At 41.2% G+C, this 15,040-nt stretch overlaps 1 protein-coding gene across 1 annotated transcript in view; it reads right to left on the bottom strand.

Moving 5' to 3' along the window:
* TUBGCP3 (tubulin gamma complex component 3) overlaps window positions 1–15,040 on the bottom strand; it is a 418,028-nt gene that overhangs the window by 238,783 nt on the left and 164,205 nt on the right. Inside the window, exon 5 of the mRNA XM_086934339.1 lies at window positions 8,303–8,514. Coding sequence (XP_086790465.1) covers window positions 8,303–8,514 — 212 coding nt within the window. The remainder of the gene's footprint in view (window positions 1–8,302; window positions 8,515–15,040) is intronic.

Here is a 15,040-nt window from a genome sequence, read left to right as displayed (position 1 = left end):
ACAGCACAGAATCTGCACTCACACACATTATGGATGATATACTAATTATGCTTGACCGAAATGAATCATGCCTTTTGATACTTCTTGATCCGTCCTCCGCCTTCGATACAGTTAAGCAAGACAACCTCCTGTCCCTATTGGAAAAAAGGATGAGCCTCTCTGGCACTGTGCTGCAATGGTTCTCCTCCTTCCTGAATAACAGATCTCAAACATTCAAGATAAAGAAGTCACTCTCGCAACCATCCATGGTCAAACTTGGTGTGCCTCAGGGATCTGCCCTCTTACCCATTCTTTTCGATCTCTTAATGGAGCCGCTGGCAAATGCATTGAAATCAGCGAACATTCTAGATCACCTGTACGCGGATGACACCCAGTTGTACTTGAAAATCACCTCGCCAGATGACTTAATTGCTCTTAACACTATGCTTCTGAACACGCAAAGCTGGCTCACTAACCACCTGATGTTGCACACCAAAAAAAACGGAATTCATTCTCATCTCACCTCCAAACCACACTCCAACGATAGACCTTTGGTTAAAACACCTAACCTCCTTTGACTGTGTCCCCCTCATCATAGACTTGGCAAAATACCTAGGTATCTCCATTGAAAAACATTTGAACATGCTGTCGCACATCTCTATTGTCACCAAGGGAGCTAATCACAAGTAGAGTATATTAAGGAAACTCAAACCCTTCCTCCCTCAGGCTGATCTAAAAATTGTAGTACAAGCCCTAGTACTGCCAAGATTAGACTACGGAAGCACCACCCTCTGTGGTCTCCCTAAATACAGGCTTACACAGTTGAAAGCAGCCCTGAATGCTGCGGCTAGACTGGTATCAGGAACCAAAAGAAACAGTCACATCTCACCAACCTTGAAAGCACTGAATTTGGCGGCCATCAGAGACAAAAGAGCCCAAATGTAGCCCAAATGTCACCCAGCTGTACCCCAAGTATAGCCCAATGACAGAATGTCCCAGAGTGTTCTAAAGAACAACTAGAGCGCTAACAGTCTTACTTATGACAAATGTACGGCACACCAGAAGCCATCTTGATTGGAATGAAGTGGTAAGTCGGAAAACATTTAATTTAAAAAGGAACAAAATGAGGGGGTTCATTTAGCCATAGAAAGTATGATTAGGGCTTCAGAAATAAAAAATTAGGGCACATTGAGTGACTTCACAAATCCTCTTCTATTTCATTAAAAAATTCTAACATGAAGACTGAAACATGCACTTTCAATACCAGCAGCAGAGTTCCCTGGTGAGCAGTAGCTTTACTACATTGATCTAATAAGCAACTAGCGTGCTAACATTCTGAATTTATTGCAAATGTGTGTCACATATGAATGCCTTCTTGATGGAATCAAAGTAGAAAACTAAAAGTATTTCCTACTTAGGAATCTGTAGTAAATGAGGAAATTAGGAAACTTCATAACAAATAAGTCTCCCAAGATGGCCACCAGAGACAAAAGAGCCCAAATGTAGCACAAATATCCCCCAGATGTAGCCCAAGTATAGCCCAATGACAGAATGTCCCAGAGTGTTCTAAAGAACAACTAGAGCGCTAACAGTGTTACTTATGACAAAAGTATGGCACACCTGAAGTCATCTTGATTGGAATAAAGTGGTAACACTTAAAACGCAAAGGAACAAAATGAGGGGGTACATTTTGCCATAGAAATTATGATTAGTGCTGAAGAAAGAAGAAAAATTAGGGCACATTTTGACTTCTTAAATCCTCTTCTATTTCATTAAACAAATTCTGACATGCAGACTGAAACATGCACTTTGAATACCAGCAGCAGACTTCCCTGGTGAGCAGTAGATCTAATGAGCAACTAGAGTGCCAACATTCAGAATTTATGGCAAATGTGTGACATCTGAATGCCTTATTGATGGAACCAAAGTAAACAAGCATTGAAAATGCAATAGATCTCGCCCTTGTTTAAGTTAAAGCCATTCAGTTTGTAATGAGGTGGCTTTTCAGCTTTACTTTTATTAGCGTTTTTCAAACTTTCATGTATATAACATGCTTATGTATGCATATATGTATGCATGCATTTATATTTGTATTTATATAGATATGCAGATTATATATGTATGTGTATATATATATATATATATATATATATATATAAATATTTATCACACTGCTCCTTCGTTTAGAAAGAACGGGCGCACTCCTTTTGCGTTTCTCCACAATTCCATTTATTTAAAGGCAAGAAAAGAAAATCATTCGATCAACGCGTTTCGATGCCCCCAGCATCTTGTTCACGATCAACTTCCTGCATTTTTTTCTCGAATTTAAAGCGGTCACATGCTAGTTTCATCATTTCCTAGCTGCGCTGCTAAGCATTATGGTAATTGTAGTTTTAATTAAAACCCTAATTATGGGACACAGGCCATCATAGTTCATTAGGAAACAATGTCATCTTGTTTCTTTGGGGTTACATTAATTTTCCCCTTCCTTATGTATTCAGGGCCCTCCACGGACAAGGCCCAATACCACTTCAGAACATGTTTCATTGATATACTCCGTCTAGATCCCTTCGTTCGGCTTCCGCCTACCTTGCCGTGGTGCCTAAAGTTTTGAGATCACGGCTGGGCGGCAGATCTTTCAGCTTTACGGCAGCCAGATTATGGAACACTCTTCCGCTAGGATTGAGAGGTACGACTGACCTGGTCTCCTTTAAGAAAAATCTAAAGACACATCTCTTTCCTAGGACTGCTTCTTCTTAGTTCCTAAATCAGTAGGGTGCGCAGCAGGATCTTTTCAGTCAAAGCACCAGGATACCCGTTGGGTGACAGACACGCGCTATAAAAGAATACCAATACATACATACATACATACTTATTTCAACAATCACTTTTATAAATATATACACATACATATATAAATGCATATGCATATATATGTGTGTGTAGAGAGGTAGAGAGGTGTAGCGGTAGAGAGGTAGAGGTAGAGACTAGTAGAGAGAAGTAGAGAGGTAGAGAGAAGTAGAGAGGTAGAGAGAAGTAGAGAGTGAGTAATGGAGAGTAGTAGAGAGTGAGTAATAGAGAGTAGCAGAGAGCAGGAAAGAGTAGTAGAGAGAGGTTACAATGCTAAATGTACTTTGTAATGTAAGTAGATCCAATAGTCGTAGATGTTCTTAAATAGATGTTTATTAGTTAAAGTTGGTAAATAGGAAGGCCCCACCGGGAGCAGCATCCAGCTGCTCAGCCCCACTCATTCAAATTGATCACACATTCAAACCATGCATATACGAACATTCTAATGACATCACACACACACAGGCTGAGCAGCAGGGAGAGAGATGATCAGAATATAACAAGATAGTAGTGTAGAGAGAGTAGTGTAGAGAGCGTAGCAGAGAGCGTAGCAGAGAGCGTAGCAGAGAGCGTAGCAGAGAGCGTAGCAGAGAGCGTAGCAGAGAGCGTAGCAGAGAGAGTAGCAGAGAGCGTAGCAGAGAGAGTAGCAGAGAGAGTAGCAGAGAGAGTAGCAGAGAGAGTAGCAGAGAGAGTAGCAGAGAGAGTAGCAGAGAGAGTAGCAGAGAGAGTAGCAGAGAGAGTAGCAGAGAGAGTAGCAGAGAGAGTAGCAGAGAGAGTAGCAGAGAGAGTAGCAGAGAGAGTAGCAGAGAGAGTAGCAGAGAGAGTAGCAGAGAGTAGTAGCAGAGAGTAGTAGAGAGTAGTAGAGAGTAGTAGAGAGCATGAGAAGTGGAGCGTAGTAGATGGTGAGTAGTAGGGAGTGAGTAGTAGAGAGAGTAGTAGAGAGAGAGTAGTAGAGAATGGAGTAGTAGAGAATGAGTAGTAGAGAATGAGTAGTAGAGAATGAGTAGTAGAGAGTAGTGGAGTAGTAGAGAGTGAGTAGGGTGCCGCTCGAGCAGCGCATGGATTGCTGTATTGTGCTTGTGGCCGCTCTGGGGTCAGGAACTGCAGCGGAGCCCTTTAATTAGACTTTCCTGCGACCTGGGAGCATATCGGCTCGGTCACCTCGGCAGGGGGAGAGCCTGATCCGTCATCTGCATTGGGAGCGGGACTGCGAGGTCCAGAAGTGCTAGCGCCGTCCACCGCGCGCACCTGGTTCCTCTTCCCGCCCCCTTCTCCCTATGACCTGCCTGGGAACGCCCCCAGCAACATCCATTGCACGCCCCTTTAACTGTAACATACACTGCTTTTTTATTCAAATTTAATGGAGATATACTATTGAGAGACATATTTAATCACCACCACACCCATAAACATATACACTCACTGAAACAACTGTTATAACATATAGTCTTAACCTCATTTACCTACTGAATGAACTATTCACACATTTTTAGGCAATTACATACCCCCCACCAAACCACATAGGCATTCATTTACCCATACAAATACTCAGTTAAAAAACCAATAACAAATAGTCTTGAATATACCAATTAAGTCAAAGCAATAAAGACTTTAACACAGTTAAATAACTACTTAAATATAGTGAGACTCTACAAATTAGTCAAGGAAACAATCAATAACACTGTTACTAAATCCATCATTCACACATTTACATATCCACTCATTCTTCAATGCAAAGTAGTGTATTTATAACACATATTTAAATATCAAAGGAAACCACATTCACTGGATGATGTCATCAGTGATGTCATTTGAGAGGTCATCAGTGATGTCACTGACCAGGTCATGAATGATGTAATATGTGACATCATCATCAGCGGTTTGCGGGCGCGTGAGTTATAGTGAGTACAACTAACTATAACGGGGGAATTTCAAATAAACGTTACGCGTTTCGACACTAAGTGTGTCTTGTTGAACGTGTGAACAAGACACACTTTGTGTCGAAACGCGTAACGTTTATGTGAGGAATAACATTCTTTAAGCAGACCTTTTGCCGAGTGCGCGTTTGCTTATATGCAACCTATGGATTGATAATTAATCATATCGGCATTTTGGGTTCGCCGATAACGCGCCACCTGACGACGGGAGCAGGACCCCAGCAGAACCCAGTGTCTGGGGTGGGTATATATATATATATATATATATATATATATATATATATATATATATATATATATATATATATATATATATATATATATATATATATATATAGACTGCTATTTACAAGAATATGCAATTCATGTGTGAAGAGTGTGATCAACAAATAACAAAAGATTAAATTTAAACAATGGATGAACAATTCATTAATCAATGATATAATCAAATAAATATTGAATGTTTCATTGAGAGTTTCTTTTCAACATAATACCGGCATAGTGCCTTTTAGAATAGAAAGGATCAAAGGTATTTACCATAATTCATTGAAAAACACAGCCTATGTTACGACATAGTGACTTAGTCCAAAGTTAAGCAATGATCACATTATAAAACTCAAACTGAAATATCTTGTCTGTCTAATGAAGATGATCTAACACAAAGATGTGGTGAAAAATGACGTGTTGAAAAAGCATAGACAAAAAGTATTGTAGTATACTACACCATAAAATTAAGAAGATCCTAATCTAAAGAAAGCACACAGCGAAAAAATATAATAAATGAATGACAATCTTCATACCAACTAATATGAGCTACTATAGCAATAGTACAATAGAACACTATTCCCAAATAATATTTAATTGTATTTCTATTTACAAAAATGTACAGGTAGGATAGTCACCAGCCGGTGACTAATCCAAGGCAGTCACACCCTAAAGGCCAACTATAATGTGGAAACAAGATGGTAACAATGAAAAAGGGCGCCCTAAGGAAAGACAAAGATAATGGATAAGGCAGCACAGAGGCCAGTTTATAGGAAGTTACTCGGGTCTTCCGTCAGATTGAGGCCATTTGGGGCCTTAGTATCCAAGGACAGTATAAGATGTGACTCTTTCTGTCTAAGTAGCTTCATCCGGTCACCACCCCGACTGGGCTGAGGTACCGAACATAAAACAGTATACTCAGTCTTTGAGTATTTTGTTTCATGTACCGCACAAAAATGCCTGGCTACAGGATAATTACTGTCGCTATTGACGATTGCACGAATGTGCTGGAGAATGCGTTGATGTACAGGGAGCTTAGTGCTCCCGATGTATTCAAGATGGCAAGTGCGTCTTAGTTTATACACAACGAATTCAGACCTGCAGGTAAGGTATTCACAAATGGGTATAGGTGTTGTACTGAAAGCTGTACTGTTTTTGGCGAATGTGCAAGCGCGGCAGGAGGTGCACTTAAAGAATCCCGTTTTGTTCACGTGGCTCTTTTTCAGTGGACCTTCTGGCATTGGCCTGTCTAATGCATCACGCATAGAGGGCGCCCTTCTGAATGTTATAGTCGGTGTTTTAGAAAGTAATGTTCCAAGAATGACATCGGTCAGAATTATGGGCCATTCTGTGCAGATGATGCGTCTGATCTTACGTTCCTGTGTGCTGAAATTGGTTATAAGTCTCCCAGTACATTCGGAGGCTGGAATATTGGGGGCCTTTGGTGCAAGGAGTGTATCGCGTCCAATTGAACATGCTTTCTGAAGGGCTTGTTCTAGAATTTGAACAGAATAGCCTCTATTAAGAAAAAGTTGTTTGGACTCTCTGAGACAGTCATCAAGTGACGGTCACTACAAATCCTGCAGATACGGATTAACTCCCCATAGGGGATGCTGCTGATAGTGTGAGCAGGATGAGCGCTCTGAGCATGCAAAATTGCATTGCCTGCTGTAGACTTGCGGTGAAGACAGGTTTCAATTTTGTTATTTTTGATGAACATTCGAACATCTAAAAATTCTGCTGTAACAGTTGTGATGGTAGATGTAAATTTGAGATTCAATTCATTTGTATTTATATCCATCACAAATGCATTGGCTTCCACCACTGTACCCCTCCAAATTATACAAACATTGTCGATAAAACGCCAGTAGTTGACAATATTGGGTAACCATCGTTGGTGCGTGGTCCTGAGCTTGTGTTCCCCCCACCAGCCCACATGTAAACATGAGTAGCTGGGGGAGAAACACGAGCCCATCGCCACACCTCGCAACTGCTGGTATATCTGGCCCTGAAAACGGAAAAAGTTAGTGGTGAGACAGATTTTAATCATTTCGAGTATCATTCTGTTATGCTCTCGAAAACAAATGTCTTCTGCTCAGATATTGTTCACAGGCATGGATTCCTTGCTGATGGTGGATTGAGGTATAAAGCGACTCAATATCCATAACCAGGAACAGATAATTATCACACCATTCAACATTCATGAGTTTATTTAAAAAATATATATATATTCAAAAAAATAAAAATAAATTCAATTGGAATGCGCAAAGAGTAACTGGTGTGATCGTTTTCTATCGACGAGAGTGCATTTTGCGTAGCGGTGACTACGCGTTGTGGACAATAATTTGAATACAGGGTTACCTTTGCCCCTGAAATGCACCGCTGTCTTGGTGTCCCGGCGCTGATGCGGAGGATGTGAGCCTGATATATATATATATATATTGTTTTTTGTATGAACTAAAAAAAAAAAAGATTATACACAAAAGTGAGATTAAAGCTGTCGGCCTTACCGGGGGATAGATGTAACCCCTTACCACCAACAGACCCTCTAAAGGACTGGTCCTATATATTTACTCGACTACTATGCGGCCCAAGTCACAACTCTGTCGTCAACACATACACATACCTAGAGATCTTGAGGTCTGGGATTGCCTGTGACATGTTTCAGTTGTTCTACCTGCAGGTTTTGCAGGCTTTATGGTTGAATGCTCTTATTGGTACCTTCAATCAGATATTTCTTTATAATATATGCAGAGGGCTTGTGCACATTGTGTGCCATGAAAATCTAATAAATTAGGTTTTAAAAAAAAAAACGCTGTCGGCAAATACTCATACTGAAAGGGCATAGTCAAACACATTAGAATTGGCCCAAACTACAGTGTACAATTTATATAGGTTCTAGAAAATCCAACACAGTCTGAAGAGGTCACTGCTTATCCACCAATAGAAGTGTGGTATTCTCCTCTCGTGAGTAGCTTGTGATGCGACATGTTTTGTGCGTTGAACGAGAATGCCAATGTTGGACTGTTGAGGTAGAATGTGATAGACAGCTGTGACAGTTCGAGCAATGGAGTTGGCGAGTTAGAGCCAGCTGGGGTGTTCATTAAATACACTCTTCTTACAACTTACCTCGGTGTTGAGTGATTAGTGCATTTTCACACTGGAGAGGAGGATGGCATATGATACCCACGCGTGCATGGCACAATGGATTAGCAATCGATAGCCTTAAAGCATGACAAGACCAAAACCTAGATGTCAATTGGTTTACATACCTTGGAAGAAGGGACTGTGGTGGTGGGGTAGGACCATTCAAGGTGTGCGTGTTTACGCTGCTTATCCCGCTGCTCCCCATGGTCCCTGTACTCTGTGCAGACTGCACGCCCCTATCCTGGTAATTTAATGGCAGGCTCTGAGGTCGGGCAAAGTAGTATGGCGTAGAATGTGCATCACGTGGCAAAGCTTGGGCAAACAGTGTGGTATAACCCTTAAATAAAAATAAACATTTAAATGAAGCAAAAATATACTCAACACTGTTCTTTTTTCTATATTGAAAAATAAAAATACTTGATTCTAAAATAAATGTATAATATACGACGCAGTCTGCAAAAACAGTTCTAAAGTACATTAAAGACATATAAACGTTACATGCATCTATTTTACTGTATAATAATCTACCTGTATTTAAGAAACAGACACATTAACCAATCCATCTTTTCCCCTCAACCCACCACACCCACAAATGGTCACTAATCAAATGTATGCCTTTTTTCTGCTGCACTGCCTCTACAGTGCTCCAAGACTGGGACATTAAACAAATGAAATGCTACACACAGAAAATCCATACATATTTCAATGGACAAACAGAAAGAGCAATGTGTTAGAATGGTCAGAAGTACTGGGGATAAAATTAGCAGGTGCCTCTGGTCTTTTAATGGCATTTCGTCACCTTATTGGGATGTGAGAATATAGATTGTACGTTAACGATGGACACATATTCTGTCTACATCGGTATACAACGTTTAGCACGCATTTTTTACCACGCACTACCCTTACAACGCAGGCATTACCACGCATACCATTACAACGCATTGCGCTGGGGGGCGCTCTAGGATAGGGAATAAGTTTAATTTTATATCCAACACCTTCCCTAGTGTCCACGGGGACTGGAGTTGGAATATAAAATTATACTTACCACTATCCAGCACCTCAAAGCGCTATGCGTTGTAACGGTATTCGTTGTAAATACCGCGTTGTAAAGGTATGCGTGGTAATAGTATGCGTGCTAACGTCATACATCCGTCTACATCTCAAAACTATTTAACTTGTCTCCGACTTCTTCTAAACAAAAGTGCTTTCATCAGTCTCCAGAGCAGTTCCTTCTCCTTTTAAGAATGGAAAATCGTCTACCCGTAAATACAGAAAGCCAGCGTAGACCGGGACGATGCTGCCAATTACCAGCCAATGGCTCTTATGCCTGTTCTTGGTAAAGCCATAGAAAAGTAGTCGCTGAGCAACTTTCAATCGTCTTGGAAAAAAATCATAACTTGGATGATTACCTATTTGGTAATCTGGAACTAGGAATTGTCAAAGTAAGCACCAGCCTATTGACCCCACTCCTTTTAGGGGCCCGCGACAATGTATCAAAATAATATTGATTTGATCTTGAAAGAAAATTACAATCAAGCTTTCTTAAATATAGTTTCCAAAAGATAGAAAAAAATGAATCAACTCAAAGAAACAAAAACTTTACAATAAAGACTCTATAGAGAAAATACTGTATTACTGTAATGTGCCCATAAAAACTTAAACTACATTAACCAGTGACATCAGATTCAGGTAACAGTTTATCTCCTAAAATCTCATCTTCTGAAAAGCTGTCAGTTTGTTAAAAAAAAATCTACTTCAGGACACCGCACCGCTATGCTTCGCATCGCAACCGCGACTGTTGTGTCGACCGGCCTGCACCGACACAGTCACCCAGAACCAAAGGTACGGTTTACGGGTCTGCTGACACAAAAACCTGGTCCGCACCGACGCGGTTGGCCGGAACTGTTGAATTCTGTTATTTTCAGCATCGCAGTATCCCCGGATGGAGCTACCAGCTTCAATGAACTGCATTTTAAAGTTATTCTTGCAAAGTGCATATTTTTGAATACTGTATGTTGGTCTTTAATCGTTCTGGTCTTGTTTGCACAGCTACATATTGGTTATTTTTCTAAAATTGATGCAGTGTCCTTTTATAGTGTTTTCACTGTATTACTGTATGTTATGTGCAAATGCTTTATAAACTGCCTCAGAGAGAAGCCTGACTGCTCGTGCCAAGCTACCATGGGGGTGAGCAGGGGTTATTTCAGTAGTGTTTCCCCCGTAGCCTGCCCAGAAGGAAGGGTCCCTATTTGGACAAAGATGCAAACCATTGCCAACTAGAGACCCCATTTCTAACAAGCACATACACTGCTGATTATTTAACTTAAAAAATATAACCTGCTTTGCTACTTAGACAGTATGACTGCTTATAAGCAATCCTGTAATAGACAGCCGTCAGCTTTTTAAAATGTATAGCTAACTGAACAGATCTCTAGCTAACTGCGAAAAACTACGATGGACTGCTTGCTGAAAAATGCAGAGTCCTTTATCTAAAGTCAATAATAGAATTTTTTCTGGATAGCGAGCTATCGCTAAGGCAACAAATCAATACAATATGGGACTCATGTTACTTCTCACTAAGCCGCTTAAAATGGAGACAGTTGTAAGTACAAGCGGACATGCATGTCTGTACAATATTGGTGTATCATCTTGAAATTGAATTATTGAAACAGTATCCACCTTGAGCTGCTGGCTAGCACGTTTGAGAAGTGGCGCAGTGAGAAATGAAGGAATAAGGCTTTTTCACTTCAGGAAATGTGATAATGTCTTGTAACAAATGTCAATTACATTGGTTAGTAACTGAGCTGCATCAATCACAAAGCCTTCTACCATCCCCTGAAAAAACTATCTGTCCCAGTTCTTCCACAAGCATCAACTTATGAGATCCCTCCAATCTGAAAGCCTCATATATGTCCTCAGGATTAAAAGATCACGGCTAGAAGGCCACTCCTGTTTCTTATGGCTACATTTTGGAATCAACTACACTTGCACCTCTGATAAAATGATAATTTAAAAGTTGTTTCAAATCTTCATTTTGGCAATCAGCCATAAATTTACACTAAAACAGAGCGATTGGAACAAAACAATACATAAATATATAATAAAAACATAATAAAAACTGTCAGTTAAAAATCCAGCACATTACCCCAAGACTCGTGAAAAATAGGAAACGACATGATGAAGACTGAACTAGATGCAACACTGTCAATACCCCAGCCAGACAAACAATCTAAAACCTGGGTACCATCATCGGATAATAAAAATTGTACAAGTCATACAAAGTGCTTGGAAATCTCCACAGGCAGAAAGTGCAAAAGTGAACCAGCAAGTAAATAGCAGCACAGTACCATAAGGACAGGAAGTTAACATTGTACTAGCACATCCTCGGGTTCATGTCTTGCTAAATCTTAACCTGATGCACCTCGTAAGGATTAAAAACCTGGAGAAGGCAAAGACTATATGCTGGTTAGTTTACAGAATCCTTAGGGCTTCTATGATGAGCCTGGTTGCAAACTGCGACCAGGCTTCTATGAGGAGCCTGGTTGCAAACTGCGACCCAACGGAATTAGCCATTTGACTCGAAGCTCTGAATACGCAGTGCAGAAAAAAAGGGGCTTTTATGAGGAGCCTGGTTGCAAACTGCGACCCAACAGAATTAGCCATTTGACTCTAATCTCTGAATACGCAGTGCAGAAAAAAAAGTTTATGAACTACTGTTTCGTGGCAGGATCCACAAGCCAACTCAACCGGAGTAGTCGGACGAGCCCACCTGGCAGTACACGATTGCAGAGGCCTAAACCTGAATTGAATAAAAAGCTTCTTGGTCAACACAGTTTGGATCTCATCAAGGTACTGTTCAGCTCTAAATGTGTCCTTCCTCACAAGAAAAACATCAGTCCGAGAGTCATGAGCAGACCTGGGTCAGAGAGAGCTCAATTTGTGTTGTCTGTAGTTATTCCTGAGAACAGCTTTGGAAGAGATAGAATAAACCACCCCTGGGTCCGTCCACTATCTATCATGCCCCATGTCCCTCAGTCTCTCTTACGTACTTTATCCACAGGCGACCTCTCGACCCAGAAAGACTAAGGATTTACTCCAGCCTTTGATGATAGGATTGTAGCTCAGGAGTGGCCTAGATTCTTCTCCAGTACCGGATCGGACTAATGCAAACTCAGACGAAGATGGGTCTGTGCCCAACATCCAGCCTCAGGGGTAGCAAAGAGGTACTATTCTGGAGTCCCAGTAGCTGCCAGAAAAATCGATTCTCTGAGTTTACCAGTTAACATTCTTATGCCCCCATAACTCAGCTCCGAAAAGAGAGATGCCCTTTGCTTGGAGATTATAGATTTGAATCACCGGGGGATCCGTTTCAAAAGAGAACCCTGATGTAGCTTTAGCAATCCCCTTATAGGATGTTCTAATTTAAGTCTTCCCTTCGAAATGCATGTTGCCCACTCTATTTGCTCAGTGAGGGTGATCCCAAGATATTCAATGGTATGCACCCGCTCGATAAGGGTCTCCTTCAGAGTGAGATTGGGTCTGGTGGTTGGATAGGAATTAAAAAACATATTTAGTATTTGCCACATTAATTTCCAGTTCCCACAGTCTGCAAAAACTACAAAATTGGTCTAGAATTTTCTGAAGCCCCATAGGAGAATTTGACAAAAGAACAGTGTCATCTGCAAACATTAAGGTTGGAACCTTCAGATTAGCTATCCAGTCGAAATCATGCTCATATGGATTTACATGGGCTATCAGGTCATTCACATACAAGGTGAAAAGCGTTGGAGTGAAAACAGCCTTGCCTCTCCCCCCTATTGACACAGAAAGGTTTGGTCACTTTGCCCTGCCAACCACATCTGACCTGGCAAAGTTTTGCTTGTGGTGTCTTATGATAATGCCAAGGAGAAAGTCAGGTATTCCCATGTCTGTTAACACTTGCCACAGCGTGGGTCTTGTGACCAGATCAAAAGCAGATTGTATGTCCACAAACACCACATACAACCGGCCACCCTTAAATGCCACAGTTTTCCAGTATAGCAGCTGGAGCCTAAACACCTGATCAACAGAGGTGCAGTCACGAAAGCCCGCTTGTAGTGGGGTAAGGATGTAACGGGCCTCCATCCAATCTTGAAGATAATCAAGAATAATTCTGCATAACAACTTTTGAGCACTATCTAGAAGGCTGATAGGCCTGTAGTTGGTCATTAGAAAGGGACAGCCTTTTTTTGTACTGGTAAGATTTCGCCCCCCACACAAGCTCGAGGAAAAGGTGTCCCACTCATTATGGGCAATAAAAAAAATAGCATAACATTTGCACCCCAAACATCCATCTCAGCAAGAAACGGGTCTACCGGAATTTTATCAATGCCTGGCGTTTTGTTGGGGAAGGATAAATTACTTACCTGTAATCCTAGTTCTCTTCCAGGGGTATCCTCATCAAAGTCATAAGCACTGAATATTCCCACCTATGTGCGGGACCCCGGAAACAATATAAAAATATATATGTAAAACACATCTCGCTCCCCATATATGTACATTTTTTCTCACACCAATGCAGCTAAAAACTGAGGCTAAAACAACGTAAACACATGTACATGTACTGCAATTAGTAAGGAAACAAAAAACACATTAGGTCAAATTTCCCTTGAACTTTGTGTTTTAATGAGTAAAACCACTCATAAATCCTGAAAATTGCTTATAAATAGACATTGTTAGCCCTCAGGCTGCATTGTAAAACAATAGCATAGAAAATGAAACCATTTTCAACAAAAACTGGCACCGTGCCTTTAAGGCAGTCCTGACCCTAGGCTTCCCATCATGCCTCAGGGGTGACAGTTAGGTCAGTTCTTTGCATAACCCCGAAGACAGGGCTCAACCATAAGATTGCAATAGTACCAAATCTCATTTACCTGGGGAGGCGGGTGGATTGCTTATGACTTTGATGGGAATACCCCTGGAAGAGAACTAGGATTATAGGTAAGTAACTTATCCTTCTCTTCCAGGGATCCTCATCAATAGTCATAAGCACTGAATAGAATAGCAAGCCCATCAACCACCTGCAGGTAAATGAGAAGTACATGACCCAACCATATCATAACAGCCAATAACTCAGCTGCTACACAGATTCCTCAGGGAGGCCTGGCCTACCTGGGTATCTGCTCTCGTGTCCGAATCTAGACAGTAATGTCTGGTAAATGTATGGACAGCCCTCCAGGTCTCCGCTTTACAAATCTCAGACATGGGCACATTTTGTAGGTAAGTTGCTGTGGCAGATACACGAGACGATCCATCTGGAAATGGAACGTTTCGATGCTGCATGACCAGTTCTGAGCGATCCATAGTTAATAAATAACTGATCAGAATGTCGAATCGACTTGGACCTGTCCAAATAGAACTTTAAAACCCTTTTCAGGTCCAAAGAGTGTAAAGCCCTCTCAGCTGGAGTAGAGGGATTGGGAAAGAAAGTGGGCAGAGAGATCGATTGATTGACATGAAAATCTGATACCACTTTCGGCAGGAAAGAAGGGTGCGTTCTCAGCACTACTCTATTCAAATGAAACACTGTATATGGTTCCTTGGTACAGAGGGCCTGAATCTCGCTCACCCTGCGGGATGACATAATCGCTACCAAAAAAGCAGCTTTCCAGGAAATATGCTGTAAAGTAGCTTTATGAGTGGGCTCAAAAGGAGGGCCCATCAACTTTGATAGTACTAGGTTCAGCTCCCAGGGAGGAGGACGTAAAGGAGGGTACACCTTTTTCAGACCCTGCAGAAAATCTTTTACTGCTGGCAACTGGAAAAAAGAGGTTTGTGAAGGTGATCGCCTATAAGCAGTTTTAGCGGCCAAATGCACCTTAATG

Source organism: Lissotriton vulgaris, chromosome 8 (assembly GCF_964263255.1).
Source record: "Lissotriton vulgaris chromosome 8, aLisVul1.2, whole genome shotgun sequence".
Classification (NCBI taxonomy): domain Eukaryota; kingdom Metazoa; phylum Chordata; class Amphibia; order Caudata; family Salamandridae; genus Lissotriton; species Lissotriton vulgaris.
The sequence above is the reverse complement of the archived record's forward strand: the minus strand, read 5'-3'. Positions and strand labels throughout refer to the sequence as shown.